We start from the raw sequence: 27993 nt of genomic DNA, 5'->3' as shown, positions 1-27993 counted from the left end.
ACAAGTAACAGTACACAGGTATCATCAGCTTCCTGTACTTAAAGTATCAGCAGTAGAAGTACACAAATAGCTAAGTACACAAGTAGGTAAAGTATCAGCAGTAAAAGTACACAAGTAGTAAAAGTACATAAGTAGTTACAGTATCAGCAGTGAAAGTACACAAGTAGTTGTATCAGAAGTAAAAGCAATAACCGGTAAATAAGAGGTAAACCGTCTGTAAATAAGATGATCTCAGACAGCTAGACAGGTGTGTACAGACAGACAGGTGTCTCTACAGACAGATAGACAGGTGTCTCTACAGACAGACAGGTGTCTCTAACCGCTGTGTGCTTCTGTCGGTATTTGTTCGTTATTATCTGTGAACTGCTTTTATTCTGGAAGTTCCTTAAGGTCCTGTCACCTGTGGACTTTTATTGTGAAACCCTTGGAGGATGTCGCTGCGGACTGTCCCAAACATTACGGTACTGCGGCACTTTGCGGCCTTTACGATGAAACGCCGGGGACAGGAAGTGAGTTCAAGCAGCCGCAGAAGAAGAGGAAGAAAAGAAGATGAAGCTCGCGCTGAAATGAGTGAAAGTGGCGCTCAGGTGAGAAAAAGTCGCAGGTCACAGGTGACAGGAGTGTCCGCGCGGACCGTTAACCGGTAGTTCCAGCGCGTGACCCCGTTTGAGCTGAAATTACCGCCGGTGTTCCAGGTTAATTGGTGTTCCGATTAACTGGTGATATTCAGGGAACGAGGCAGCTGTTGCAACGGCAATACAGAGCATAGGTGACTGTACCGGTGTCTGTTGAAAACACACGGCAATAAACTTCCGAAATGTTCTTGTTGTCAGCTTTAACATTGTCGTTATTGCTCTGTTTGGACTCACGGCTGTTCAGTCTACCAGTAAAATACTCAGTTTAATGAGGACTTCCGCCTCACTGAGTGGAAATATCGCTTCGCTGCAGTAGAGTGATGATCTCCACCAGATTACCTGGTGACAGTCTGTGGCTTCAGTTCGAAACAGCAAGAGAAGTACTACTACCGTTTTCAAAGATCACTGAGATTAACCAGTTGGATCTGAGTTGTTCTATTTTTAAACACATTTTAAGTAAAACAATGACATCCTATAAACCATCTGACCACATTCTAACCAGAGATTTCACATTCCTGACGTTGATATGCTTCATCTAATTTCCCCGTTATTCAGGATTTATTTATTTTTTCAAAAAAACTTTTTTTTATATATATATATACACACACACACACACACACACACACACACACACACACACACACACACACACACACATATATATGTGTGTATGTGTATATATATATATATATACGCGCACAAGACACAACAAAATTCTGCTACTGGTTTGAAAGTCCTGTGAATTTTGCTAAATTGCTGCATTTCAAATTCAATACGTGAAATACTGCTGGACTGTTTTGGTAAAATTCTGACATTTGTGTATTTAAATAAGACAGTGTAGCTACAATGTGATGTAAACCGTAAACCTGCCAATACTGTACCAATATATTGATGTTATACTGCAGCACTTCGGCATTCTGTTATCACACGGTTTGGTGAATTCTTGTTAAATAACGTTCACACCGTGTCCTGGTCTCCTGTCTGCTGCTTTAACAGGTTTGAACAGTAATCAGTGATCGCAGATCCACTGGTCCCAACCACGTTGACGTAGTTTTTCTTTCATGTAGCCCGACAGCGCATGACTTTTAAAATGAGAACCCCTCTTATTTCCACTTATTTTGTCAAGAACTAAATTTATAGAACAGCAGAAATCTCATTTTATAGACAAAGTTGTCCCATTGTTTATTTCCTGGTCAGTAGGTAAGGGGTCCTGAAAAGCCACGAAACATCTGTCTCAAAAAACGCTGCTATCACCAGTTGATCGGAACACCAGTTAATCTTGAACACCGGAATGCTGCACGGTTCTTTCAGAGTAAAAGTCCTGCAGTTCCAACCAGCTGCTGTTAGCACTAATGCTAATATACTGTTGGCATTATCACTTTAAACTGTATTACTGTTAGCACTAATGCTGCTATACTGTTAGCATTGTCACTTTAAACTGTATAATTGTTAACACTAATCCTGCTATACTGTTAGCATTGTCACTTTAAGCTGTATTATTGTTAGGACTAATGCTGCTATACTGTTAGCATTATTACTTTAAGCTGTATTATTGTTAGCGCTAATTCTGCTATACTGTTAGCATTATCACTTTAAGCTGTATTATTGTTAGCACTAATGCTGCTATACTGTTAGCATTGTCATTTTAAGCTGTATTATTGTTAGCACTAATCCTGCTATACTGTTAGCATTGTCACTTTAAGCTGTATTATTGTTAGGACTAATGCTGCTATACTGTTAGCATTATTACTTTAAGCTGTATTATTGTTAGCGCTAATTCTGCTATACTGTTAGCATTATCACTTTAAGCTGTATTATTGTTAGCACTAATGCTGCTATACTGTTAGCATTGTCATTTTAAGCTGTATTATTGTTAGCACTAATCCTGCTATACTGTTAACGTTATCACTTTAAACTATATTATTGTTAGCACTAATCCTGCTATATTGTTAGCATTGTCACTTTAAGCTGTATTATTGTTAGCACTAATGCTACTATACTGTTAGTATTATCACTTTAAACTATATTATTGTTACCACTAATCCTGCTATACTATTAGCATTATCTCTAAACTGTATTACCGTTAGCACTAATGCTACTATACTGTCAGCATTATCACTTTAAGCTGTATTATTGTTAGCACTAATGCTACTATACTGTGAGCATTATCACTTTAAGCTGTATTATTGTTAGCACTAATGCTACTATACTGTTAGCATTGTCACTTTAAGCTGTATTATTATTAGCAGTAATCCTGCTATACTGTTAGCATTATCACTTTAAGCTATATTATTGTTAGCACTAATCCTGCTATACTGTGAGCATTATCACTTTAAGCTGTATTATTGTTAGCGCTAATGCTGCTATACTGTTAGCATTGTCACTTTAAGCTGTATTATTGTTAGCACTAATCCTGCTATACTGTTAGCATTATCACTTTAAGCTGTATTATTGTTAGCATTAATGCCGCTATACTGTCAGCATTAATCACTTTAAACTATATTATTATTGTTAGGACTAATGCTGCTGTACTGTTAGCATTATTGCTGCAAGCTGTATTATTGTTCGCTCTAATGCTGCTATACTGCTTGCATTATCACTTTAAACTGTATTGCTGTTAGCATTAATGCTGCTATGCTGTTAGCATTATTACTTTAAGCTATATTATTGTTAGCACTAATACTGTTAGCATTAATGCTGTTAGTAATACAAAAATATTAAGCATTTTTCCTGTTAGCACAAATATTGTTAAATAAATATAAATTATTGCATTAATATCATTAGCACTAAAGTTTTTAACATTAATACTGTTAGCGCTAATATAGTTAGCATCAATACTGCTTGCCTTAATATAGTTAGCATTGATACTGCTAGCCCTAGCATAGTTAGTGTTAATACTTTTAGCCCTAATATAGTTAGCATTAACACAACTAGCCCTAATATAGTTAGCATTAATACTGCAAGCCCTAATATAGTTAGCATTAATACTGCAAGCCTTAATATAGTTAGCATTAATACTGCAAGCCTTAATATATTTAGCATTAATACTGCTAGCTCTAATATAGTTAGCATTAATACTGCAAGCCCTAATATAGTTAGCATTAATACTGCAAGCCCTAATATAGTTAGCATTAATACTGCAAGCCTTAATATAGTTAGCATTAATACTGCTAGCTCAAAAATAGTTAGCATTAATACTGCTAGCTCTAATATAGTTACCATTAATACTGCAAGCCCTAATATAGTTAGCATTAATACTGCAAGCCTTAATATAATTAGCATTAATACTGCAAGCCCTAATATAGTTAGCATTAATACTGCAAGCCTTAATATAGTTGGCATTAATACTGCAAGCCTTAATATAGTTAGCATTAATACTGCTAGCTCTAATATAGTTAGCATTAATACTGCTAATGCTAACACTGTGTGGTCTTGTAGAGTGTATCTGCTGCTATGAGTGACTAGCTGTTTGTCTCTGCAGCTGTTTGCTCGTCTGGAGGGCCGTTGCTGTCTGAAGGACATCGAGCCTCATCTGTTCCCTGAAGATGGAGGACCAGACCATGGTGACTGACCATGCCCACATCCTGTCAGCTGACAGATGCTGTCACGTGTCAGCTGATTGTGATACTGACTTGTGGTTTGTGTTTTTCTCCGTCAGGTGAGGTGGTGGAGCTGTGTGGGACGGAGGGGACAGGTGAGTTCACTGCTCTGGAAGCTCCAGTGTTTGAGCTGCACCGGCCCACCTGTCCCCTGTGTGTGTCTCAGGTAAGACGGAGCTGCTATACCACCTGCTGTGCCGCTGTGTGCTGCCGGAGGCGGCCGGCGGTCTGGAGGTGGACGTTGTGTTCGTGGACACCGACTACAGTCTGGACATGTTACGACTGGTCAGCATCCTGGACAGCAGGCTGAACACAGGTACAAACCTACAGCCCTAACAGGTACAAACCTACAACCTGAACACAGGTACACACCTACAGCTCTAACACAGGTACACACCTACAGCCCTAACAGGTACAAACCTACAACCTGAACACAGGTACACACCTACAGCTCTAACACAGGTACACACCTACAGCCCTAACAGGTACAAACCTACAACCCTAACAGGTACACACCTGTCCTGTCGGTCCTGTCTGCAGCTCTGTCCAGCAACTCCTCTGCCAGGTCGGAGGAGGCGGCGCTGCGTTCGTGTCTGTCCCGCCTCCTGGTCGTTCACTGCTCCTCCTCCTCGCAGCTCCTCCTCACCCTGCACTTCCTGGAGACCTCCTTGTCGTCGCGGCCCAGCCTGGCGCTCCTCCTCATCGACAGCATCTCCGCTTTCTATTGGCTGGACCGCTGTGGGGGTGGGGCCAGCTTCGCCAAGCAAGAGGAGAAACTCAGCAAGTGTGCCGAGCTGCTGGAACGATTGCTCAGGTGGATGTTCTACCAGGAGGTTCTAGTGGTCCTTTAGGAGGTTTTACTGGTTCTTCAGGAGGCTCCAGTAGGAGGCTCTAGTGGTCCTTTAGGAGATTTTACCAGTGTAGTTGGATGTTCTATCAGTTCTTTAGGAGTTTGTAATGTTTCACTTGAAGGTCTCAGTGGTCCTTTCCAGCGTTCTCTGAGTCCTTTAAGAAGTTGTAGTGGTCTTTTAGGAGATTCTAGTGGTCCATTAGGACATTGTACTGGTCTAAATGGATGTTCCACTGTTTCTTTAGGAGATTGTAATGTTCCATTCTTAGGTTTAGTGGTCCTCTAGAGATTCTCCTGATCCTTAAGGAAGATGTTGTGGTCCTTTAGGAGGTTTTAGGGGTTCCTTAGGGGGCTCTTGAGACCTTTAGGGAGGTGTACTGGTCCATTTGGATGTTCTACTGTTACTTTAGGAGGTTCTATTGCTTCATTCAGAGGTTTGGTGGTCTTTTACAAGATTCTCTTGTTTTTATACGAAGTTCTAGTGATCATTTAGGAGGCTCTCTTGGTCCTGTAGGAGGTTCTAGCGGTCTTGTAGGTCTCCTGGTGTAGTTGGATTTTTTACTGGTTTTCAGGAAGTTCTAATGGTCCAGTAGGAGGCTCTCGGTCCTTTTGAGATGCTTTTACTGGCCGTTTCTAGGAGGCCAGAGGTCCAGTTCAAGACTGTACTGGGTTTTAAAGTTTCATTATAACGTTCTAATGGTTTTCTACAAGGGTCTAGTGGTCCTTTAAAAAGGTTCTTATGCTCCAGTAGATGGTTTCAGTGGTCACTTTCGATGTTCTGTTGGTTCTTGAGGTGATTCTAATGTTCCAGTAAGAGGTTGTAATACTTCTTTACAAGGTTCTAGTGGTCCTTCAGAAGGTTCTAGTGTTTTTTGAGGGTGTTTTAGTGGGCACTGGAGAGGATCCAGAAGTACTTTCATTTATTTGAGGGGTCTTGAACAGAGAACGTGAGTCGACCTATGTCAACATGTTTTGGTGAGCGAAGTAGAACTTGGTGTTCTGGAGGTGGTGGATCAGCATCTCAATAACGTTCTCCTCTGTGGCTCCTCCTCAGGGATTACAGAGTGACTGTCTTCGCCAGCTGCCACGCCATCAGGAGGAGCTCCAGCGGACCCTCCTCCTCCTCAGACTCCTACCTGTGTCGCCCCTGGCAGCGGCTGGTGTCCCACCGGCTGCTCTGCTCCAGGCAGGATCCTGTCGACTCGGTCGCTGCAGCAGTAGGCGACAGGGGGCAGAGGATGCAGCCGGTCTTCACCGTCCGCTGCACCTCCTCCTCCTGCAGCATGAAGTCCTTCAGGAGCAGCTCCTTCTGCGTGACAGACGGAGGAGTGGAGTTTATTGGAACCTCCTCCTCACAGGACAGTGAACAAAGTCGATAAAGTTCCATTCTCTGCTGATGAAACTGTAAACACCATTCTGTTTTGGTCTGATTTCAATAAAACCTCTGGCAGCTTTTGGTTCTAATGGTTTCATCTGAGAACACATCTGTCAAAGTTTAATTAAAGCTTGTTGTGAACCAGAACGTGTTCCTGGTTTGTCATCTTTGGGTTCTACAGGAGACTTTCAGTTGAATCACAGCTGACTTGGAGCAGAGGTTCTGAAGACAACCTTAATCAGTACATTTTGAGTTCTTCTGTCCTTCATATACATAGAAATGATCTACAGGAGGTTCTGTCAGTTTTTAGGTGGGTCTAGTGGTGAGAAAGTCAGACCGGTAGAATGACCTTTACGAAGACGTAGAGGTTCTACAGGTGATTTGTGTAATTATTGATATTATGTAGGTGTCCTAAGGAGGGTTCTAGATGTCCAAAGGAGGGTTTTCAATGTCCTAAAGAGGGTCTAGATGTTCTATGGGTGGTTCTAGATGTCCTGAGGGTGATTGTAGATGGCCTAAGGAGGGTTCTAGATGTCCTAAGGCTGGTACTACATGTCCTAAGGAGGGTTCTAAATGTCCGAAGGGTGGTTCTAGATGTCCTAAGGCTGGTACTACATGTCCTAAGGAGGGTTCTAGATGTCCTAAGGAGGGTTCTCAATGTCCTAAAGAGGGTTCTAGATGTTCTATGGGTGGTTCTAGATGTCCTAAGGGTAGCTGTAGATGTCCTAAGGAGGGTTCTGGATGTCTTAAGGGTGGATCTAGATTTCCTAAGGCTGGTACTACATGTCCTAAGGGGGGGTTCTAGATGTCCCAAGGGTGGTTCTAGATGTCCTAAGGCTGGTATTACATGTCCTAAGGAGGGTTGTTATACCTGAATTAGTTCCACAGATCTGCAAAGTAGTTTTTCTTCGTTAGGGAGGATCTGAAGGCCCTTTAGGTGTTACTTGGGGTCCTTCAGGCCTCTAAGGATCCTCAAGGTGGTTTGTGTGTTTGTGAAACTTCGGTGTGCGTTTGTAGGTTTGTGGCCCCTGAGTGTGTGTTTGTGGCTCCTCGGTGTGGGTTTGTGGCCCCTGAGTGTGTGTTTGTGGCTCCTCGGTGTGCGTTTGTGGGTTTGTGGCCCCTGAGTGTGTGTTTGTGTCCATGTTGGGGGCACGTGCAGCAGCAGTCCGGATCCGCGCGCTCCGGTCCGGGACTTCGTGTCTGATGACAGAAACCGCTTCACCAGAGCAGCCCTCCATCAGATCCCTCCGCGGGGTCAGACACACTTTTTACACAACACAAACAAATTAACGCAGTCCGGCGCGGATGCACAAACACCGGCAGGTCTTAAAGCGTCTCTCACGGTGAACGTCGCCTTCCTTCGGACATAAAAGAACGACTCTGCCCTTCGGACGTTTGTGCTCCTTTGCGGTAGTAAACGTTTTCGGGGACCTACTTCTCCTGCTGGCGCTGACAGGCGGTGCTTCGGTCGCTCCCAAACATGGCCTCCATGACGGAGCGACCGCTTCAACTTTAATTTTTCGCCAATTTTCAGATATATAACCACATTTTTTCCCCTCCACGACCAACGGGAATGTTCCGTCGGAAAATATTATCATGCCAGACTTGTGAGACAGATGTTATCTTTCGGAGAAGTTCGCTGTTGGATTTGAACACATCGCTTTAAGTTGGCTGGAAAGCTGGAGAGGAAAAAGAGAATTGCATCAAATCAGTAAGGGCGCTTTTTCTCTCTTGTCTCGACACTTGTGCAGCTTTGCTCCTCAGTTTTCCGCCAGTTTCCTGCCTTAACTTGACGCCTGTCATTAACATTTAAAGCGAGGCGGTGAATAAGCGCGCCGCGGAGCCGGGATGCACTAGTTGTAGTGCGCGCTATCGGCTAGCCTGCCAGCTAATGCTAATGCTAACAGAGAAGTGATCCGTCAACTGGGCGGTCCGGGGAAGCTAACGGCTAGCGGCTAGCTGCTCTGTTTGTCCGCTTCAGTGTGATTCACGGCATTAGTTTCCAGCGTGTGATGACCGAGGGGCTCCAGCCGTCGTTTGAACGGTGTAACAGCTAATTAGTCCACTAAATAGCGCCCGAACACTCCTACAACTTCTCTGACAGATGGTCTGATTAGCATGGCAACGAGCTCCACCACAGCCGCTCCGTCAGGTCCTGGGCTTTCCACTGTCACAGCCGAGATCTTTGAACTCCCATCACTTAGTTGTTCTGCTGCCGTTCTACAGAGTTCTTTTGGTCGTTCAGGAGGTTCTCGAGGTCTTCATGGTAGTCCTGCTGGTCCCCACGGTTTTCGGGGAGGTTCTTCTGGTGGTTCTGGTGATCTCTTAAGGGGTTTTTGTCAGTGAAACGATCGTGTCAGTCATAAAGTTCTGCAGGTCATTAGGAGGTTTGAAGATGATTGCTGATCATTATTGGAATTCTAGTTGGTTCTAGATGCCCTAATAACGGTTTGTGTGGTGAGTTAGTTCTAGAGACATGTAACGTGGTTCTTGGTCGCTAAGGAGGTTCTACATGTCCTTAATGTGGTTCTTACAGTCATTCTGGAGGTTCCTCAAGGCAGTTCTTGCACTTGTTGAGCTTCATCGGGTGATCGAGGAGGTCCTAGACATATTCAAGGCCGTTCACATGGTAATTTTGGATGTCCCCTATGTTGTTTTTGTGGTCATTCACAAAGTTCTGCTTGTCAAGGTGGTTCCAGAGGAGGTTCTTGTTGTGCATCATTTAGGAAGTGTCATAGGTCATGGGGAGGTTGTGGTGGTCTTCTAGTCATTTGGGTTCTGACGTGCTGTGATCCTTGTATTTGCAGCTAACTATTATTTCTTTTATCGATTGATCTGATGCTGATTTATTGATCAGCTATTTGGTCTCTAAAAGTCAGAAAATGGTTAAAATAAGTATCAGGGCTTCTTCAAATGTCTTGTGTTGTCCAAAGATGTTCAGTTTGCTGGCACAGAGGAGGAAAGAAACCAGGAAGTATTCACTTTAAAGAAGCTGTAATTGACTGTTTTCTTTGAAAATCACCCAGAGTGAATAACGGATTTCTGCAGCACCACAATCTTCAAATGCCGTGTTGTTACACATTTAGCTATATTAAAAAATTAGCTCCTTCAGTTGGATATATTTCACTGGGCCAGAATTTGGGTTTGATAATATTCTGGTGAATTGTTCAGGCCATGTATCCCCGAGAAAAAGAGTTGTGTTCTCTAAACGCCTCACAGCCTTCAGTAGACATTGCAGTTTACAGATGTTCCCTAAACGCCTCATAGCTATCGGTAGATACTCCAGTTTGCAGATGTTCCCTAAACGCCTCACAGCTATCTGTCAGAGAGGAGAGCTATTAAGCGGCTCACTCTCCAACCAGGAACCGCTCGCTGTGATGAACGACACGGAGGCTTCTCTGTACTTGCAGCAAGGGTAACCCACTCAGTGCAACAAGACACATCTCGTGTAAGCTACAAAGAGGTGGTCCCTGTCATCTTTTATTTATACAGGTGGGTTACAGGATAATGATATGCAAGTAAATGGGAGTGAATAAAGTTGAATGTGGGTGTGAGTGAAGAGCAGAAATAAGAAAAGTATGATGGGTGTGGTAAATGCATAGCTTATATATGAAAACATCATATGTTACAATCAGGGTTAACACAGTTCACAGTACAACTATTAATGATAATATAAAAAACCTTCTAACACTATCAGGACATTATGTAGTTTACAGACGTTCAGTAAAGTCATCAGTTGATGACAGTGAGGCATTTAGGGAACATCTGTAAACTGGTAACAGTGAAGCATTTAGGGAACATCTGTAAACTGGTAACAGTGAAGCATTTAGGGAACATCTGTAAACTGGCGACAGTGAGGAGGCCGTAGACATCTGGAGGTGATTCATGTGGTCATTATCGATATCTTAGAGTTCACGCAAGTGGTTCTGGATGTCCTACAGGTGGTTCTAGATGTCCTCCAGGTGGTTCTAGATGTCCTACATGTGGTTCTAGATGCCCTACAGGTGGTTCTAAATGTCCTTCAGGTGGTTTTAAATGTCCTTCAGGTGGTTCTAGATGTCCTACAGGTGGTTCAAATTGTCCTTCATGTGGTTCTAGATGTCCTACCGGTGGTTCTAGAGGGGGTTTGTTATTGAAACTGAGTTGGTTCTAGAGATTTGCATGGTTTGCGCCAGGTCATTTAGGAGGTTCTAAGAATCCTCAAAGCCATTCTTGTGATAGTTCAGGTTTGTGGGGTAATTGAGGAGGTTCCAGATGTGTTTACGGAAGCTCATATGACTGTTCAGAACAGTTCTGGAGGTCATTGTTGCTGTTGCGTACCTGTTTTTGTGGTAATTTATGATGGTTCTAGTGGTCCCTTATGGTTTCATGGTACTTGGAGTCGTTTGGGAAGTTCTTTGGGTCATCTCGGGCATTTTAGAAATCTTCAAGTCATTAATGATCTTCTGGAGCTCATGTGGGTGGTTCCAGATGTCCCAAGTTTGTTTGTGTTGCAAGTGGGTTGGCACTAGGGCTGCCACAAACGACGCGTCGACGAATCGCCTGAGCACGATACGTCATCAAAAGCGGACGTGAGCGCGCAATGCAACAGAAATCACCGTCCGAGTGGAGCGCGGAACACGCATGGACATCCGCGCTGTATCGTGCATATATAGTATATGCACGATGCGGCGCGGATGTCCGCGCTGTATTGTGCATATATAATATATGCATATACTATATATGCACGATACAGCGCGGATGTCCATGCGTGTTCCGCGCTCCACTCGGACGGTGATTTCTGTTGCATTGCGCGCTCACGTCCGCTTTTGATGACGTATCGTGCTCAGGCGATTCGTCGACGCGTCGTTTGTGGCAGCCCTATTTGGCACTAGAGATTGGCAGTGTGGTTCTTGTAGAGAGGTTCTACATGTGCTGAAGGAATATAGCTCCTAAACAGGGATGGATGGTTTATAGTTTACTATGAACATGACTAAAATACATTAGCCTTCATTCTACATCCAGAGGTTTATAGTTCATTAACAGGTGACAGGTGAGCTCCTACAGGTGAGTTCTTCTTCTGCCTCTCAGGTAGTAAACCAGAAACCTTTCCAAACATCAGCAGCATTTTATCAAACAGTTCTGATGTTGGAGGAACATTTAGTTCTGGCTTCAACGATTCATATTTAGAACACAGTGGAAAAATATCTAATTATATAATGAAGAGAATCCATTTAATAGCAGGACTAAAGCCTCTTATTAAACACCCGAAAACATGATGCGTCTCCTCCTGATGTTCTTTGGTGGAGCCTTCAGTTTCCATGAACAGCATCTTGCTGGTCCAGATGCTGAAGATGAAGCTGCTGTCTGTGGAGTCTCCCAGCAGTCAGTGAGGATCTGGGTTTCCTCAGATGTTCCTCCAATAAATACTGATTAAATGTTACTTTTAATGCCCAGCAACAGTCATACGAGTAGAACAAAGTCATACTACAGGTAATGAAGATAAGAAAATAATTCAGAAGAATACAGTAAAACATCAACGACATAAAGTTCTGAACATTAACTTTGACCTCATTCAAACTGATTTACCAGTGAACAAAAAACACAGAGGCCAAAGAGTGACCGTTAGACAAATGTAAATCTAGCTGTCTAACCAATGCTCACATCTCAAAAACCGCCAAAAGACACGCAGAAAACAGAACTTTGAAACTTCATAATAAACAAACAACTTGCCTTTAAAAGCAGACATGAAGAAAAGAAAACCTGTACATCTCTGTTTCAGGTCCATGCTACACTGACAGATTAGTCTCATTTCTAAAATTGTGCAAAATGACTTGAAACTTGTCCAACGTTACTTTAAACTAGTTCAAAATAACTCAACATATGTTCAAAACAACATTTACTAAGTTATTATGGACAACTTGGGTCATTTTGGTCGAGTTTTTGTCCAGTTACGAGTCCACAAACGTCCAAATGATTTGAAATTTGTCCAAACTGTCTCAACAGTTCTCTTCAATACCTCAGCAACTGTCCAGAATTACTTGAAACTAGTTCAGAGTGACTCAAAATGTGTTCAGATTGATCATTTTTAACTTTTTACGAACAATTTGGATCATTTGGAACCATTTTAATCAGGTTTTGAGTTTCTGTTCATCAGCTGTAGAAAGATGCTGGATGGATCTCCAACACTCTGTTCTCGGTTTCTGAGCCATACTGCATTTGTTTGATTCATACAGAAGCTTTGGTTTTTATTTTCAGTCTCTCTGTGCAAACTTTTGTGTCTCGTTTTTGTTATGTGTCTCATTTTTGTCATTTTGTGCCTTTTTTTTGTTGTTTTGCATCTTGTTTTTATCATTTTGTGTCTCCTTTTTGTCTTTTTGTCTTGTTTTTGTCATTTTTGTGTCTAATTTTTGTCATTTTATGTCGTCATTGTCGTCTTGTGTCTCGTTTTTGTTATTTTGTGTCATTTTTGTGGTTTTGTGTCTCATTTTTGTCATTTTGTCTCATTTTTTGTGGTTTCATGTCTCGTTTTTGTCATTTTTGTCTCTTTGTTGTGGTTTTGTCTCCTCATCCTGTAGATGTGTTTCTATCTCCATGTTTCCTCTCTGCTCTGCTCATCATCTGTAGATGTTCCACCATGCTGGATGGATCTCCAGCTACTTTCTCCTCTGTTCACTGTTTCTGCTGCGTTTATTTCATTTATCCAGTAGCTTTGGTTTTTGCCTAATAATTTTTTATAAATTTTGGGGCATTTAGAATAATTTTTTCAACAATTCTGCACAGATTTATGTCATTTTAGCCAGTTTAAATCATTTTTACACAGGTTTATCTCATTTTAAACCATTTTTGAGTCATTTTGGACAGATTTTGAAGCATTTTCAATCAATTTTTCAACAGTTCTAGAAACCTTATGTCATTTTAAACCATTTTTCAGTCCTTTTATTGGAGTTCCAGGGTTTGGGTTTGGGTTTTATGCTGCTGTGTGTTGGAGCTAAACTGAGCTGGACACAGTTTCTCAGTTTTCTCGTTAATGTTGTCTGTGAAACCACTGATTGTGTCTCTGTGATGAACGCTGCAGCTCCCAGCTCAGTTCCGTGTCGTAGCACCAGGACAGCAGTCAAAGGTCGCACATGTTTCCTGCTTCCTCATTCGCTGCTTGGAGGCAGTGTGCTGTGATTGGCTGGGTGTTGTCAGTAGATCACTGGGTCATGCTGCTGAACTCATGGGTTCCTCTGAGCTCCAACAGGTCTCAGGATCCGGATCTGTTCTCCCGGTTTGTTTGATCTCACTTAGAGCAGCCGCATATGTTAAACAGAAAAGTCAAAACTAGTAGAGGACTCACTGGAGGATCAAAATCACAAAAATCTGACAAAAAAAGACAAACAACAAAAACAAGACAAAATATTGGAGAAATGAGACACAAAACCACAAAAAATGAGACAAACGACACGAAACAAAACAAAAAAGACAAAAAATTTGACTAAAAAGTTACAAAGTGACAAAAACGGGATAAAAAATTACAAAAAAGAAACAAAACGTCCAAAGAATAGACAAAGAACACAAATGAGCCAAAAAACCCACAAAAGACAAAGCAACTAAAACATGAGACTAGTGACAAAAATCAGACAAACCAGACAAAAAAACAAAAACAAGACAAAATATTTCAAAAATGAGACACAAAACAACAAGAGACAAGAAACAAAAACGAGACAAAACATTACAGATGAGACAAAAAAATGACAAAAAAAGAACCGGACAACCAAAAATAAGAAAAAAAAACCACAATTGAGACAAAAAACCCACCACATGACAAAAACGAGAAACAAAACAATAAAAGTCAGACAAAACACAACAAAACAAGACGAAATATTTCAAAAATGAGACACAAAATGACAAAAGAACAATGAGCAATCTAGTATTTTACTTTATGATCAAAACAACTTGTCTAGAAATTATTTTAAATTATAGTTTTACTGATTTATAATCAGCAGTTAATGTCTTCTCTGGAATTTTTACACTTTGAGGACCTTATTGGACCCTCTGGAGGGTTTTGGCCCCTCTGGAGGCCCGGTTTTGGACCCTCTGTAGGACTCGTACTGGACCCTCTGGAGGGCCGATATTGGACCCTCTGGAGGGCCTGTATTGGACCCTCTGGAGGGCTGGTTTTGGACCCTCTGTAGGACTCGTACTGGACCCTCTGGAGGGCCGATGTTGGACCCTCTGGAGGGCCTGTATTATACCCTCTGGAGGGCTCGTTTTGGACCCTCTAGAGGGCCGGTTTTGGACCCTCTGTAGGACTGGTACTGGACCCTCTGGAGGGCTGGTTTTGGACCCTCTGGAGGGCCGATATTGGACCCTCTGGAGGGCCTGTATTGGACCCTCTGGAGGGCTGGTTTTGGACCCTCTAGAGGGCCGGTTTTGGACCCTCTGTAGGACTGGTACTGGACCCTCTGGAGGGCTGGTTTTGGACCCTCTGGAGGGCCGATATTGGACCCTCTGGAGGGCCTGTATTGGACCCTCTGGAGGGCTGGTTTTGGACCCTCTGTAGGACTCGTACTGGACCCTCTGGAGGGCCGATGTTGGACCCTCTGGAGGGCCTGTATTAGACCCTCTGGAGGGCTCGTTTTGGACCCTCTAGAGGGCCGGTTTTGGACCCTCTGTAGGACTGGTACTGGACCCTCTGGAGGGCTGGTTTTGGACCCTCTGGAGGGCCGATATTGGACCCTCTGGAGGGCCTGTATTGGACCCTCTGGAGGGCTGGTTTTGGACCGTCTAGAGGGCTGATTTTGGACTCTCTGTAGGACCGGTATTGGACCCTCTGGAGGGCCGATATTGGACCCTCTTGAGGGCCTGTATTGGACCCTCTGGAGGGCTGGTTTTGGACCCTCTAGAGGGCTGGTTTTGGACTCTCTGTAGGACCGGTATTGGACCCCCATTAGGGCCGATATTCGATCCTCTGGAGGGCCGAAATTGGACCCTCTGGAGGGCTGGTTTCGGACCCTCTGTAGGACTGGTATTGGACCCTCTTAAGGGCCAGTTTTGGACCCTCTGGAGGGCCAGTTTTGGACCCTCTGGAATGCCGGTTTCGGACTCTCTGGAGGGCCGGTTTTGGACCCTCTGGAGGGCCGGTTTTGGACCCTCTAGAGGGCCGGTTTTGGACCCTCTGGAATGCCGGGTTTGGACTCTTTGGAGGGCCGGTATTAGACCCTCTGGAGGGCCGGTTTTGGACCCTCTGGAGGGCTGGTTTTGGACTCTCTGGAGGGCTGGTTTTGGACCCTCTCTAGGACTGGTATTGGACCCTCTTAAGGGCCAGTGTTGGACCCTCTGGAGGGCCGGTTTCGGACCCTCTGGAGGGCCGGTTTCGGACCCTCTGGAGGGCCGGTTTTGGACCCTCTGGAGGGCCGGTTTTGGACCCTCTGGAGGGCCGGTTTTGGACCGTGGGCCGCATGTTGGACACACCTGCTGTAGAGAGTTGTGTCCAGGCTGTCTCAGTATGTTAGCTAGTTAGCGCTGAGGATGTGTGTCTTTGTTTACGTTTGCTTTGAGGGGAAAGTTCATGTTTTGAGGTGAGGGTAAATGTGGGGGAGTCCTGAGGTTGTTTAGGGTTGAACATCTGTGGACCCTTCAAACATGTTGGACATGATGGTTCATTGTTATTTCTGGTTTCCATCAGAAGATATTCCTGGGTTCTCTCTCCTGCTTCATTCTGGTTCCACAGAGCTGCAGGACTTTAGAACCACAGCGAGTTAGAAACTGTTGATCACAAACCACCCATCCATTCCTATGAGCAGAGACTCGTTAACTCTCCTCTGTACGTCGTGGAGGTTCAGGTCTAAATAGAAGGTCTGTTCTTACCAACAATCGGTTTCCTGGGGGAAATCCTGCAGGTTTCAAACATCTGTCAGTGCTGTTAAGGTTTCCTCCAGAAGACATGATTAGAAAAACGACCAACTGACACAGATCCAGAGAAATTTTCACCACCTTTCTCCTGTTTTATTGCTCCTCAGCTTTGAATCCTGGTTTATTTATTTAGACTCCTTCACTAGAACTTACAAAAACAGATTTCTACAAACTCATGACAGATAATAAGATGTAAAACCAGTGGTTCCATCAGTGTTCTCCTCTTTCCAGTCAGTATTTAATAGATCCTAACCCTGGATCCTGTTGGTCTCCATCAGTCTGAACATCTGGACCTCAGGGATCCTGATAAACAGAACTTTTCAGGTCCAGACTCTACTTCTCAGGTGGATGGAGGTCTGGACTTTGACTCCTCCAGAACTTCCATCTTGTTGTCTTCAAACCATCTCTGAGGATCTTTGTCTGTTTGCTTCGACTCATCGTCTGGATGGAAACATGATCTTCTCCACGTCTCAGTTCTCTTCAGACAATCAGGTTGTCCTCCAGGATTTCATTTACCCTCTACCAGCCTTCCAGGACCTGCTGCTGAGGAACACCATGATGCTGCCACCACCGTGCGTCATGTCATGATGATGCCTCCACCGTGATTCACGTCATGATGCTGCCTCCACCATGCTTCACACCATGATGCTGCCTCCACCATGCTTCACAGTGGGGATGGGTTAGGGTTAGGGTTAGTGAGTATGTTCAGGGTTTGGTGTCCATCAAACATATCATCTAGTCTGATGGACATAAAGCTCCATCCTGGTCTCCTCAGACCAAAGAACCTTCTTCCAGGTGTCTTCAGAGTCTCCACATGTCTTCTGGTGAACTTTAGCCCAGATTTAATTGGAGCTTTTTCCATCAGAGTCTTTCTCTTTGTCTCCATGAAGCTTTGACTGGTGAAGAACAGACAACAGTTGTTGGATGAACAGTCTGAAGATGGAACTCTTTTAATTTAGCCGTTCCAACATCTGTATGTGTTTTTGTTGATTTGTTTGTTTTTTGAAGGCCCAGTGGTCCAAACCTCCAAACTGGCATTGCTGTTGTGTGAAAAAGAACACCAAGTTCTAACTTTTAAGTTTTATTTTAGTCATTTTCATTTTAGTTTGAACTATCCCTGAAATGATGAATCAGTCATTAATTTCTGAGTCTGGTTTGAAGGATTAACTGATGCTTGCAGCTCCTGACAATAGATGATTGTTTACTGCTGCTGGTTTTGCATCATATTTTCACCCACTGTTCTAGAAATGGTCATAAAAAGGAATGAGATCCACCTGAAAACGCTTCTTTCCCTCAGGACTTCCTGTTTAGTGGTTAAATAATCTGACCCCTGTTTGTTTTTACCCAGAATGCCATCTGAGGCTCAGTCCCAGGAGCCTCGGGACAGAGGACCGCCCCCTCCCGTCACTCGGGCCGGACGCAGCGCTCAGCTGGCCAAAGCCGCCGCTACTAGCCCCGCCTCCGACAGGCGGACCCGTGGGCGACCTCGAAAAGATGGGAGCGGCGGCCGCTCTGGACCACCAGCCCCTCCTCCTCCTCCACCACCTCCTCCTCCTCCTCCCAAATCAAGGAAGAAGTAAGTGAGGCTTTGTGGTGTGTGTGTGTGTGTGTGTGTGTGTGTGTGTGTGTGTGTGTGTGTGTGTGTGTGTGTGTGTGTGTGTGTGTGTGTGTGTGTGTGTGTGTGTGTGTGTGTGTGTGTCCTCCTCAGATCATCTCCTCAACCTCAGATAGATCAGCCTGTCCACCAGCATGCTCTGAGACTATTAAACACCAACACTCTTTAAATACTCACTTTAGATGCTTCGTGAGGCTCACAGGTTTAACCCTCCTTTTATCTTAATTTACAGGCACCAAAAATATTTTTTCCTTGTCTGAAAAAAATCCAAAAATTCAGCAAAAAAAATTTCCCAAATTTCTGAAAATTTGCAAAACCTTCAGGAAGAAAATTCCAATAATTCCTTAAAAGTTTCCCTTAAAAGTTTTATTTTTAAAAAATCTCCCAAATTTGGCAATATAATACTTTCAAAAAATGAGTAAAAACCTTCCAAAAAAAATCCTTAAATAAAATATCTAAAATGATTATGTATATATCAGTAAAAATTCTAATATTTTCTTTTATATATCTTATATTACCTTGTATTTTCTTGGCAAATTTGGGGGATTTTTTTTAAAATAAAACTTTTATTATTTATTGAAATTTTCTTCCTGAAGGTTTTGTGAATTTTCAGAAATTTGTGGAATTTTTTTGCAGAATTTTTGGATTTTTTCAAACAAGGAAACAATATTTTTTCATGCCTGTAAATGAGGGCAACAGGAAAGTTAAACACAGCAGAAGTGTTCATTCTTTGATCAATGTGTTGTTCTCCTAAAAGACAAACCGAGATGAGAACAGTCATGAAGTACCGATGGAGAACGTTAAAGGACTTGATGGATGAGCAGTTGAACTGTCTGAACGTTCCTCCTCCATAGCAACAGTAAAGAAGCAGCAAAGCGCAGTTTAGGGTTGTGTGTTTCAGCAGGCAGGACTGGTGTGTGTTCAGGTGATCACACGCTAACGGAGACGCCAACACACACACACACCAACGTACACACCAACACACACACTAACGGACACACACACACACACCTGCTGGAGCGACAGGTTTAAGTTGGTCCTGAGGGTCCTCACACAGATAGAAGCTCTGGTGTGTTGGTGTGTTTGTGGTGAGACGTGTTGAAGAGGAAGTGGTTCAGTTGCATGATGGGTAATGGGGGGGGGATCTGACAGGAGCTGTGGGCTGGACTCTGTTCCTGGTTTTATCCTGCTGCCACACATGCACACACACTTACACACACACACACACACACATACACACGCACACACACAAACACACTAACACATACACACACTAACACACACACTAACACACACACTAAGACACACACACATACACACACACACTAGCACACACTAGCACACACTAGCACACACACACTAACATACACACACTAACACACACACACATACACACACACACTAACACACACACATATACACACACACTAACACACACACATATATACACACACTAACACAAACACACACTAACACACACACACCCCCTATACACACACACTCACACACTTACACACACACACACCAACACACACACATACACACACACACACTAACACACACACACATACACACACTAACACAAACACACACTAACACACACACCCCCTATACACACACACTAACATACACACACTAACACACTAACACACACACACACTAACACACACACATATACACACACACTAACACACACACATATATACACACACACTAACACAAACACACACTAACACACACACACCCCCTATACACACACACTCACACACTTACACACACACACACCAACACACACACATACACACACACACACTAACACACACACTAACACAAACACACACTAACACACACACCCCCTATACACACACACTAACACATACACACACTATAACACACACACACTAACAGACACACACATATATACACACATATACACACACACTAACACACACATACAGACACTAACACACACACACACATACACACACTGACACACACACACACCTATACACACACACTAACACACACACACACACACACTAACACACACACACTAACAGACACACACATATATACACACATATACACACACACTAACACACACATACAGACACTAACACACACAGTAACACACACATACACACACTGACACACACACACACACACACACACCTATACACACACACTAACACACACACCTATACACACACATACACACACTAACACACACACACACACAAAAACACACTAACACTTACATACACACACACAGTGTGCTAGTTCCACTCTGACCAGGTGTGTCTATGCTGTGTGTGCAGGGGGCGGAGCCGAGGACAAGCCCAGGTAGAGGATGAAGAGAGCATGGACGCCATGGAGAAGAAACCCCCCCACAGGACAGGTGTGTTGCAGCACAGCTGGATGGAAACACTCAGTGTGTGTGTGTTAGTGTGTGTTAGTCTGTGTGTGTGTTAGTGTGTGTTAGTGTGTTTGTGTTAGTCTGTGTGTGTGTGTGTGTGTGTGTTACTATGTGTTTGTCTTTGTGTTAGTCTGTGTGTTTGTGTCTGTGTTTGTGTGTGTTTGTGTTAGTGTTTGTTTGTGTGTGTGTTAGAGTGTGTGTTAGAGTGTGTTTGTGTGTGTTCGTGTGTGTGAGCAGAGAGCTCCGCCCACAGTGAAATACCTGAACAGCATGAAAACATTCAGCCTTTTCCTCTTAAATTCCCTGTGGTTCTGTAGGTCTATAGTTCTATAGTTCTGTAGGTCTATAGTTCTGTAGGTCTATAGTTCTGTAGGTCTATAGTTCTATAGTTCTGTAGGTCTATAGTTCTGTAGGTCTATAGTTCTATAGTTCTGTAGGTCTATAGTTCTGTGGTTCTGTAGGTCTATAGTTCTGTGGTTCTGTAGGTCTATAGTTCTATAGTTCTGTAGGTCTATAGTTCTGTGGTTCTGTAGGTCTATAGTTCTATAGTTCTGTAGGTCTATAGTTCTGTAGGTCTATAGTTCTATAGTTCTGTAGGTCTATAGTTCTGTGGTTCTGTAGGTCTATAGTTCTGTGGTTCCGTAGGTCTATAGTTCTATAGTTCTGTAGGTCTATAGTTCTATAGTTCTGTAGGTCTATAGTTCTATAGTTCTGTAGGTCTATAGTTCTATAGTTCTGTAGGTCTATAGTTCTATAGTTCTGTAGGTCTATAGTTCTGTGGTTCTGTAGGTCTATAGTTCTATAGTTCTGTAGGTCTATAGTTCTGTGGTTCTATAGTTCTGTAGGTCTATAGTTCTGTGGTTCTATAGTTCTGTAGGTCTATAGTTCTGTGGTTCTATAGTTCTGTAGGTCTATAGTTCTGTGGTTCTATAGTTCTGTAGGTCTATAGTTCTGTAGGTCTATAGTTCTGTGGTTCTATAGTTCTGTGGTTCTATAGTTCTGTAGGTCTATAGTTCTGTAGGTCTATAGTTCTGTGGTTCTATAGTTCTGTAGGTCTATAGTTCTGTAGGTCTATAGTTCTGTGGTTCTATAGTTCTGTGGTTCTATAGTTCTGTAGGTCTATAGTTCTGTGGTTCTATAGTTCTGTAGGTCTATAGTTCTGTAGGTCTATAGTTCTGTGGTTCTATAGTTCTGTAGGTCTATAGTTCTGTGGTTCTATAGTTCTGTAGGTCTATAGTTCTGTAGGTCTATAGTTCTGTGGTTCTATAGTTCTGTGGTTCTATAGTTCTGTAGGTCTATAGTTCTGTACTTCTGTGGTTCTGTGTTGATGCACTTTGTGTGTCTGGTCCACAGAGGTGAAGGAGAAGACAACAGGATGTCGTCGCTCCACCTCCAGGAGGAAGTCCAACACAAACCCTGAACCTGACCCGGAACCCGACCCTGAATCTAGCCAGGACAGGCTCACTCCAGAACCTGAGCTGGACCCAGACCCAAGTCCCTCTGACCCCTCAGTCCCCACGTCCAGTCCAGGACCAGCTCCCAGTGCTCAGGAGGAGGACAGAACCAGTCCTGATCCCGTCCCCCCCGTCCCAGCCCACGGCCCCGGACCAGTTCCTAGTCCTGGGGAAGATCCTGGGGTCGGCCCCCCGTCCCCAGGCCTTAGCCCGGTTCACAGACCCGCCTCCAGCCCCAGACCAGACCCCAGTCCTATGGAGGAGGCCCGGCCCAGTCCGAGCCTCAGCCCCGCCCCCACTGAGGTGGACTGCAGACCCAGCAGAGGTCCAGAGGAGCCGGGAGGGGCCAGTCCCGTGGAGCTGAGTCCTGGCTCCAGCCCCCCGGTGTCCCCCTGTCTGCGGCTGGAGGACGAGGACTCGCTGTCCTCCCTGTTCCAGCGCTCGCTGTCGGAGGACTCGGGTGGCTCTCCGACCCCTAGTCTGGGACACACCAAGAAACGGTGAGTGTCCTGGAGAAGAACCTCCACGGTGTCCATCAGAGATGATCAATAACCAATAAAGTATCAGGTGGTTGCGATGCAGGTGCTCCATGAACAGGTGAGGATGGACAATTCTGACCGACAGCTGGGAGGGGTAGGAAGTGAGACAGATGCTGGTAGAAAACTGACAGGGAGGCGTTTAGGGAACATCTGTAGTCTACTGATGACGAGGCGTTTAGGGAACATCTGTAGAGTCTACTGATGTCTGAGAGGCGTTTAGGGAACATCTGTAGAGTCTACTGATGTCTGAGAGGCATTTAGGGAACATCTGTAGAGTCTACTGATGTCTGAGAGGCATTTAGGGAACATCTGTAGTCTACTGATGACGAGGCGTTTAGGGAACATCTGTAGAGTCTACTGATGTCTGAGAGGCGTTTAGGGAACATCTGTAGAGTCTACTGATGTCTGAGAGGCATTTAGGGATGTTCAGGTGGCGTTCATGGTCATAACCAGCTGATGACACCTTCAGGCGTGGATGTCCCTGACTGTCCTCAGATTGCCCTTTTCTCAGCATCGCCACTGGTCCAGGTGGCTGTTGTCTGTCGCCATGGTAACAGTAGCCACAGCAGCAGGTCCTTTTCATGATGCAAATGAGTCGGCGTGTAAACAGAGGTTCAGCCTGACACGGGATATCGGCAATCTCAACCAAACATTTCCAAGTTAGGAAAAGTAAAAATAAAACTTGAGCAGGATAAAGAAATCTGTTGGTTTTTACAGGAAGCGGAGCAGAGACGTTTACTAAAAATGAAGAAAACTAACTAAATGCAGTATTTAATCATCCAAAATGATGCTGGGCTCAAAAAATGATCCAAACTGACTTTAAACGTGTCCCAGTGACTCAGATTTCATCCGGACTGACTCAAACATGGCTTAAAAAATGACCACATTTATTCAAAAATTAGCAGAAAGTCCCTTAAAATTGTCCTAAATACCAAAATCTGTCCCAGTAGAGTCCTCATGTGTCCGAAATGCGAAAATCTGTCCCAGTGGAGTCCTCATGTGTCCAGAAGGACAACCCCTCATCCAGATGGACTCCCAGACAGCTGGAGACGTGTAGAAGGATACAAACGTTGTCCACAGTCACTGAAACATTAAACATGATGAGAGCAGCTCATTAGAAGACACCATATCTACAGGTTTAATCTGAAGCAGGAAGTTCAACACATCCACTTCTTGCTGTCACTGATGTTTAGTGGACACCTCCATGACATGTCTCTCTCTCTGTCTCCCTCCCTGTCTGTCTCTCCCCCTGTCCCCCTCCCTGTCCCCATGTCTCCCCCCATCCTCCCTCCCTGTCCCCACGTCCCCCTCCCTGTGACCAGGCTGAAGCAGTGTGCCTTCTGTTACCGTGGTGACCGTCCTCCTCTGGGTCAGGGCCGTCTGGTGGTGTTTGGTCCGACTCCTGGCTACATCCCGCTCCACATCCTGAGCCGCCGCGCCTCCTCCGACCGCGACAGCGACTGTCACGACCACTGCTACCGCGGTGACCAGGTCCCGCCCACGTGAGTGCCGTGAACGCTGATTGGTTGCTGACAGGTTGCCATGCAGCTGTGACTAATGTGTGTGTGTGCGTGTGTTGCAGGTGCAGCAGTCCAGACCAGTGTGGTGAGTTCAGCTCCTAGCCTTCATACAACCGTTCACACACCTCCTGATCAGGTTATTGATCCCCATCACCTCCTGATCAGGTTATTGGTCCCCATCACCTCCTGATCAGGTTATTGATCCCCATCACCTCCTGATCAGGTTATTGGTCCCCATCACCTCCTGATCAGGTTATTGATCCCCATCGCCTCCTGGTCAGGTTATTGATCCCCGTCACCTCCTGGTCAGGTTATTGGTCCCCATCACCTCCTGATCAGGTTATTGATCCCCATCACCTCCTGATCAGGTTATTGGTCCCCATCACCTCCTGATCAGGTTATTGATCCCCATCACCTCCTGATCAGGTTATTGGTCCCCATCACCTCCTGATCAGGTTATTGATCCCCATCACCTCCTGATCAGGTTATTGATCCCCATCACCTCCTGATCAGGTTATTGATCCCCATCACCTCCTGATCAGGTTATTGATCCCCATCACCTCCTGATCAGGTTATTGGTCCCCATCACCTCCTGATCAGGTTATTGATCCCCATCACCTCCTGATCAGGTTATTGGTCCCCATCACCTCCTGATCAGGTTATTGGTCCCCATCACCTCCTGGTCAGGTTATTGGTCCCCATCACCTCCTGATCAGGTTATTGATCCCCATCACCTCCTGATCAGGTTATTGGTCCCCATCACCTCCTGATCAGGTTATTGGTCCCCATCACCTCCTGATCAGGTTATTGATCCCCATCACCTCCTGATCAGGTTATTGGTCCCCATCACCTCCTGATCAGGTTATTGATCCCCATCACCTCCTGATCAGGTTATTGATCCCCATCACCTCCTGATCAGGTTATTGGTCCCCATCACCTCCTGATCAGGTTATTGATCCCCATCACCTCCTGATCAGGTTATTGATCCCCATCGCCTCCTGATCAGGTTATTGGTCCCCATCGCCTCCTGATCAGGTTATTGGTCCCCATCGCCTCCTGATCAGGTTATTGGTCCCCATCGCCTCCTGATCAGGTTATTGGTCCCCGTCGCCTCCTGGTCAGGTTATTGATCCCCGTCACCTCCTGGTCAGGTTATTGATCCCCGTCACCTCCTGGTCAGGTTATTGATCCCCGTCACCTCCTGGTCAGGTTATTGATCCCCGTCACCTCCTGATCAGGTTATTGATCCCCGTCACCTCCTGGTCAGGTTATTGATCCCCGTCACCTCCTGGTCAGGTTATTGATCCCCGTCACCTCCTGATCAGGTTATTGGTCCCCATCACCTCCTGATCAGGTTATTGATCCCCATCACCTGTACTCTGTGCTGACATTTCAGAGGACGAGTCTTCCTCAGAGTTCTTCAAGCAGCTCGGACCAATCGGCCTTCCACCTGAGATCAACGTCCAATCACTGTTCGACCCCACAGGTACTTCCCCCTCCTCCTCCTCCTCCACCTCCTCCTCCTCCTCCTCTTGCTGACCTCCTCCTGTGGTTGCAGGTCAGTGCTGTGCTCACCTGCAGTGTGCTGCGTGGTCAGAGGGGGTGTGTCGAGGCGAGGGCCAATCACTGCTCTACGTGGACAAAGCCATCGACTCAGGAAGCACACAGGTGAGTTCCAGCCGTACCAAACCAGATTATATTGACTCAGATCAATACAAGGGTGTTAATAGCCAATAGCACGATCAATTACATTGATACTGTCGACTCTCAGGAAGCCAATAAAGTCTGGTTTCACTAATAAAACCATAAAATAAGCACATTCATCATTTGGAGGGTCTTTCTGTTATTAAAATATTAATCAAAACTGAAAACTTTCCTTTTTTACATTTCACTTTTTCATTAAATCACATTCCTGTGGAGAAACAAGTCGTTTTTATACTTGTCAAAAACATCCAATCCAACTGAACACGAATCAGAACAATAAATGCAAATTAATAAATACAGTAGATGTTCTCAGTAAAAGCCAAAGCCTGGGTTTTTGGAGAAGAGTTCACTGGTGGAGCCTAAGGCTGAAGAGTGGCAACAATTAACACACAAAACCGTCAAAAATCTGGATCTTAAAACCCTGAAGTATCAATAATCTGGAAATTAACACACTAAAGTGTCAATAATCTGGATATTAACACAAAATTATCAATAATCTGGATATTAACACACTAAAATATCAATAATCTCAATATTAACACTAAAATATCAATAATCTGAATATTGGAGGGATAAATGTTTTAAACATGATCAAACTGTTGTGAACAAACGTGACTAGCATTGGATGCTGCTGTGTCCATCCACAAACTCACTAAGCCCCACCCCCTTCTCTCACCTGTCCAGGTGTGTGTGTTCTGCCGGCGGCTCGGCGCTTCACTGCGTTGCCAAGAGACGGGCTGTGGGCGGAGCTACCACTTCCCCTGTGCTGCTGCTGCCGGAGCTCATCAGGACTGGAACCAGAGACACACACTGTGTACAAGGCACACACACACAGGTACACACAGAGACACACACTGTACACAAGACACACACACAGGTACACACTCAGCTACACTTTACTACACCCCCATGTTTCCATGTCGACACACTGCAGTATTCAATGTTCAGAGCGCGTCTCTTCTTCTGTGGTGTCCTGGCTGGACGGTGGGCTCCCCCTGCTGGTCATCTCCGTCACCACGTGGACGGTTTTGGTTCTGGTCTTCTAACCGGGTCCGGTGGGGTCCCTTTTGTCTCTGCAGGGTCCTTGCGGTGTGTGTCGTGTTCGGGCCGTGCAGAGGTCGGTGGCCTGTTGATGTGCTGTTGCTGCGGTAACCGTTACCATGGCAGCTGCCTGGACCCTCCTCTGGCCCCCTCTCCCCTGTGCCGGGCCGGATGGCAGTGTCCCGAGTGTCGAGCATGTCAGAGCTGCAGGTAATGCTCACCTGTACAGGAAACACTGAGACAGACATCTGGTCCCCTCAGTCAGCTCTTTAACCTAAATACTGACTGATACCAGAAATGAGCCACAAGGTGAATGATCAGTACAACCAAACACATACAGGACCAGCGGCTCAGTACAACCAAATAGGGCTGGGCGATAAATCGATTTTATCGATTAATTCAAGTTCAATTTTGTACTTAATGTCGATTTGTTTTAATGAAAATTGATTTTCTCATCAACATCCGCCACCAACACCTTCCCGCTGGGCTCCCCTAGTTCAGAGTGAGCGCCCCCCTCCCCCCCACGCTTGATACACAAACAACATGCCGTTGCACAAGATGTGATTTTCCCGCACAGCAACACACCGCATATGTGAATCACACGGACGGTGGGCGGTCACTACCGGACCACAACATGGTCACATGACAGCGCTGAGCAACAGCAGGCCGCTACGTGGTCACATGACCGAGCTTTCAGCTGGACAGTCCTGCAGACAAGTTGGATAAACACAGCAGCTCGGCCGCAAACTTTCCCTTTTATTTCAAAAACACGTCAGCAAAAAGTATTTCTGAAAACATTTGAAGCGAGAAATAATCTGCAGCAGCTGAATTTGTCCTGGTTTTAGGTCACTGATGCCTAGTTTAGAAGTTTGAGGACAGTTTCACGATGCATGGAATCTCTGCACGCTGCATGCAATTTGCATAAAGTAGAAGTCCAGTCTACTTTATGCAAATGAGCTGCGGCCCTCTCCAGATAAACACACCTGATCACAGCTGGAAACGCACTGCAACGGACCAGCATGCCACATGCAGTGCATTTCCAGCTGTGATCAGGTGTGTTTACCTGGAGAGGGCCGCAGCTCATTTGCATAGAGTAGACTGGACTCCGGCGTGCAGAGATTAGGTAGAGGGTTAAAAAAATTGGATAAATCATGAATCGGGATTTTTTGTGAAAAAATCTGAGATTTTTTTTTTAGGCCATATCGCCCAGCCCTACAACCAAACACATACAGGACCAACGGGCAGACTCAGGTTAGCGTGTCGCAGAATGCTCAGAGAAACAGCGAGCTTTTAGAGGCTGTAGTTCAGCATCTACAGCTGGAGGAGACAAAGAGACACGAAATGGCATGCACAAGACACAAAAATA

At 44.8% G+C, this 27993-nt stretch overlaps 2 protein-coding genes across 16 annotated transcripts in view; both read left to right on the top strand.

Annotated features, from left to right (window-relative positions):
• Positions 1-37: 37 nt before the first annotated feature.
• On the top strand, positions 38-6606 carry xrcc2 (X-ray repair complementing defective repair in Chinese hamster cells 2). The gene is made up of 6 exons (XM_055007013.1): positions 38-587; positions 4117-4198; positions 4294-4329; positions 4401-4550; positions 4775-5048; positions 6139-6606. Exons 1-6 carry the CDS (start codon positions 432-434, stop codon positions 6461-6463), a joined length of 1023 nt encoding a protein of 340 aa, XP_054862988.1. The 5' UTR covers positions 38-431; the 3' UTR covers positions 6464-6606.
• A 1193-nt stretch (positions 6607-7799) lies between these two features.
• Positions 7800-27993, top strand: part of LOC111563576 (histone-lysine N-methyltransferase 2C-like) — an 85783-nt gene continuing 65589 nt past the window's right edge. For 2 of the 15 annotated variants that reach the window (XM_055006984.1, XM_055006979.1), the window contains exons 1-10: positions 7802-8170; positions 17687-17914; positions 20272-20351; positions 21723-22323; positions 23685-23864; positions 23945-23967; positions 25279-25368; positions 25441-25550; positions 26271-26421; positions 26666-26837. In XM_055006984.1, coding sequence (XP_054862959.1) covers positions 17688-17914; positions 20272-20351; positions 21723-22323; positions 23685-23864; positions 23945-23967; positions 25279-25368; positions 25441-25550; positions 26271-26421; positions 26666-26837 — 1634 coding nt within the window. In that variant the 5' untranslated portion in view covers positions 7802-8170; position 17687. Of the gene's footprint in view, positions 8171-17686; positions 17915-20271; positions 20352-21722; positions 22324-23684; positions 23865-23944; positions 23968-25278; positions 25369-25440; positions 25551-26270; positions 26422-26665; positions 26838-27993 lie in introns of all 15 variants that reach the window. The other 13 variants (XM_055006988.1, XM_055006980.1, XM_055006987.1 and 10 more) reach the window with 9 other exon arrangements.

The sequence above is a fragment of the Amphiprion ocellaris genome, chromosome 22 (assembly GCF_022539595.1).
Source record: "Amphiprion ocellaris isolate individual 3 ecotype Okinawa chromosome 22, ASM2253959v1, whole genome shotgun sequence".
In the NCBI taxonomy this organism is placed as follows: Eukaryota; Metazoa; Chordata; class Actinopteri; family Pomacentridae; genus Amphiprion; species Amphiprion ocellaris.
The sequence above is the reverse complement of the archived record's forward strand: the minus strand, read 5'-3'. Positions and strand labels throughout refer to the sequence as shown.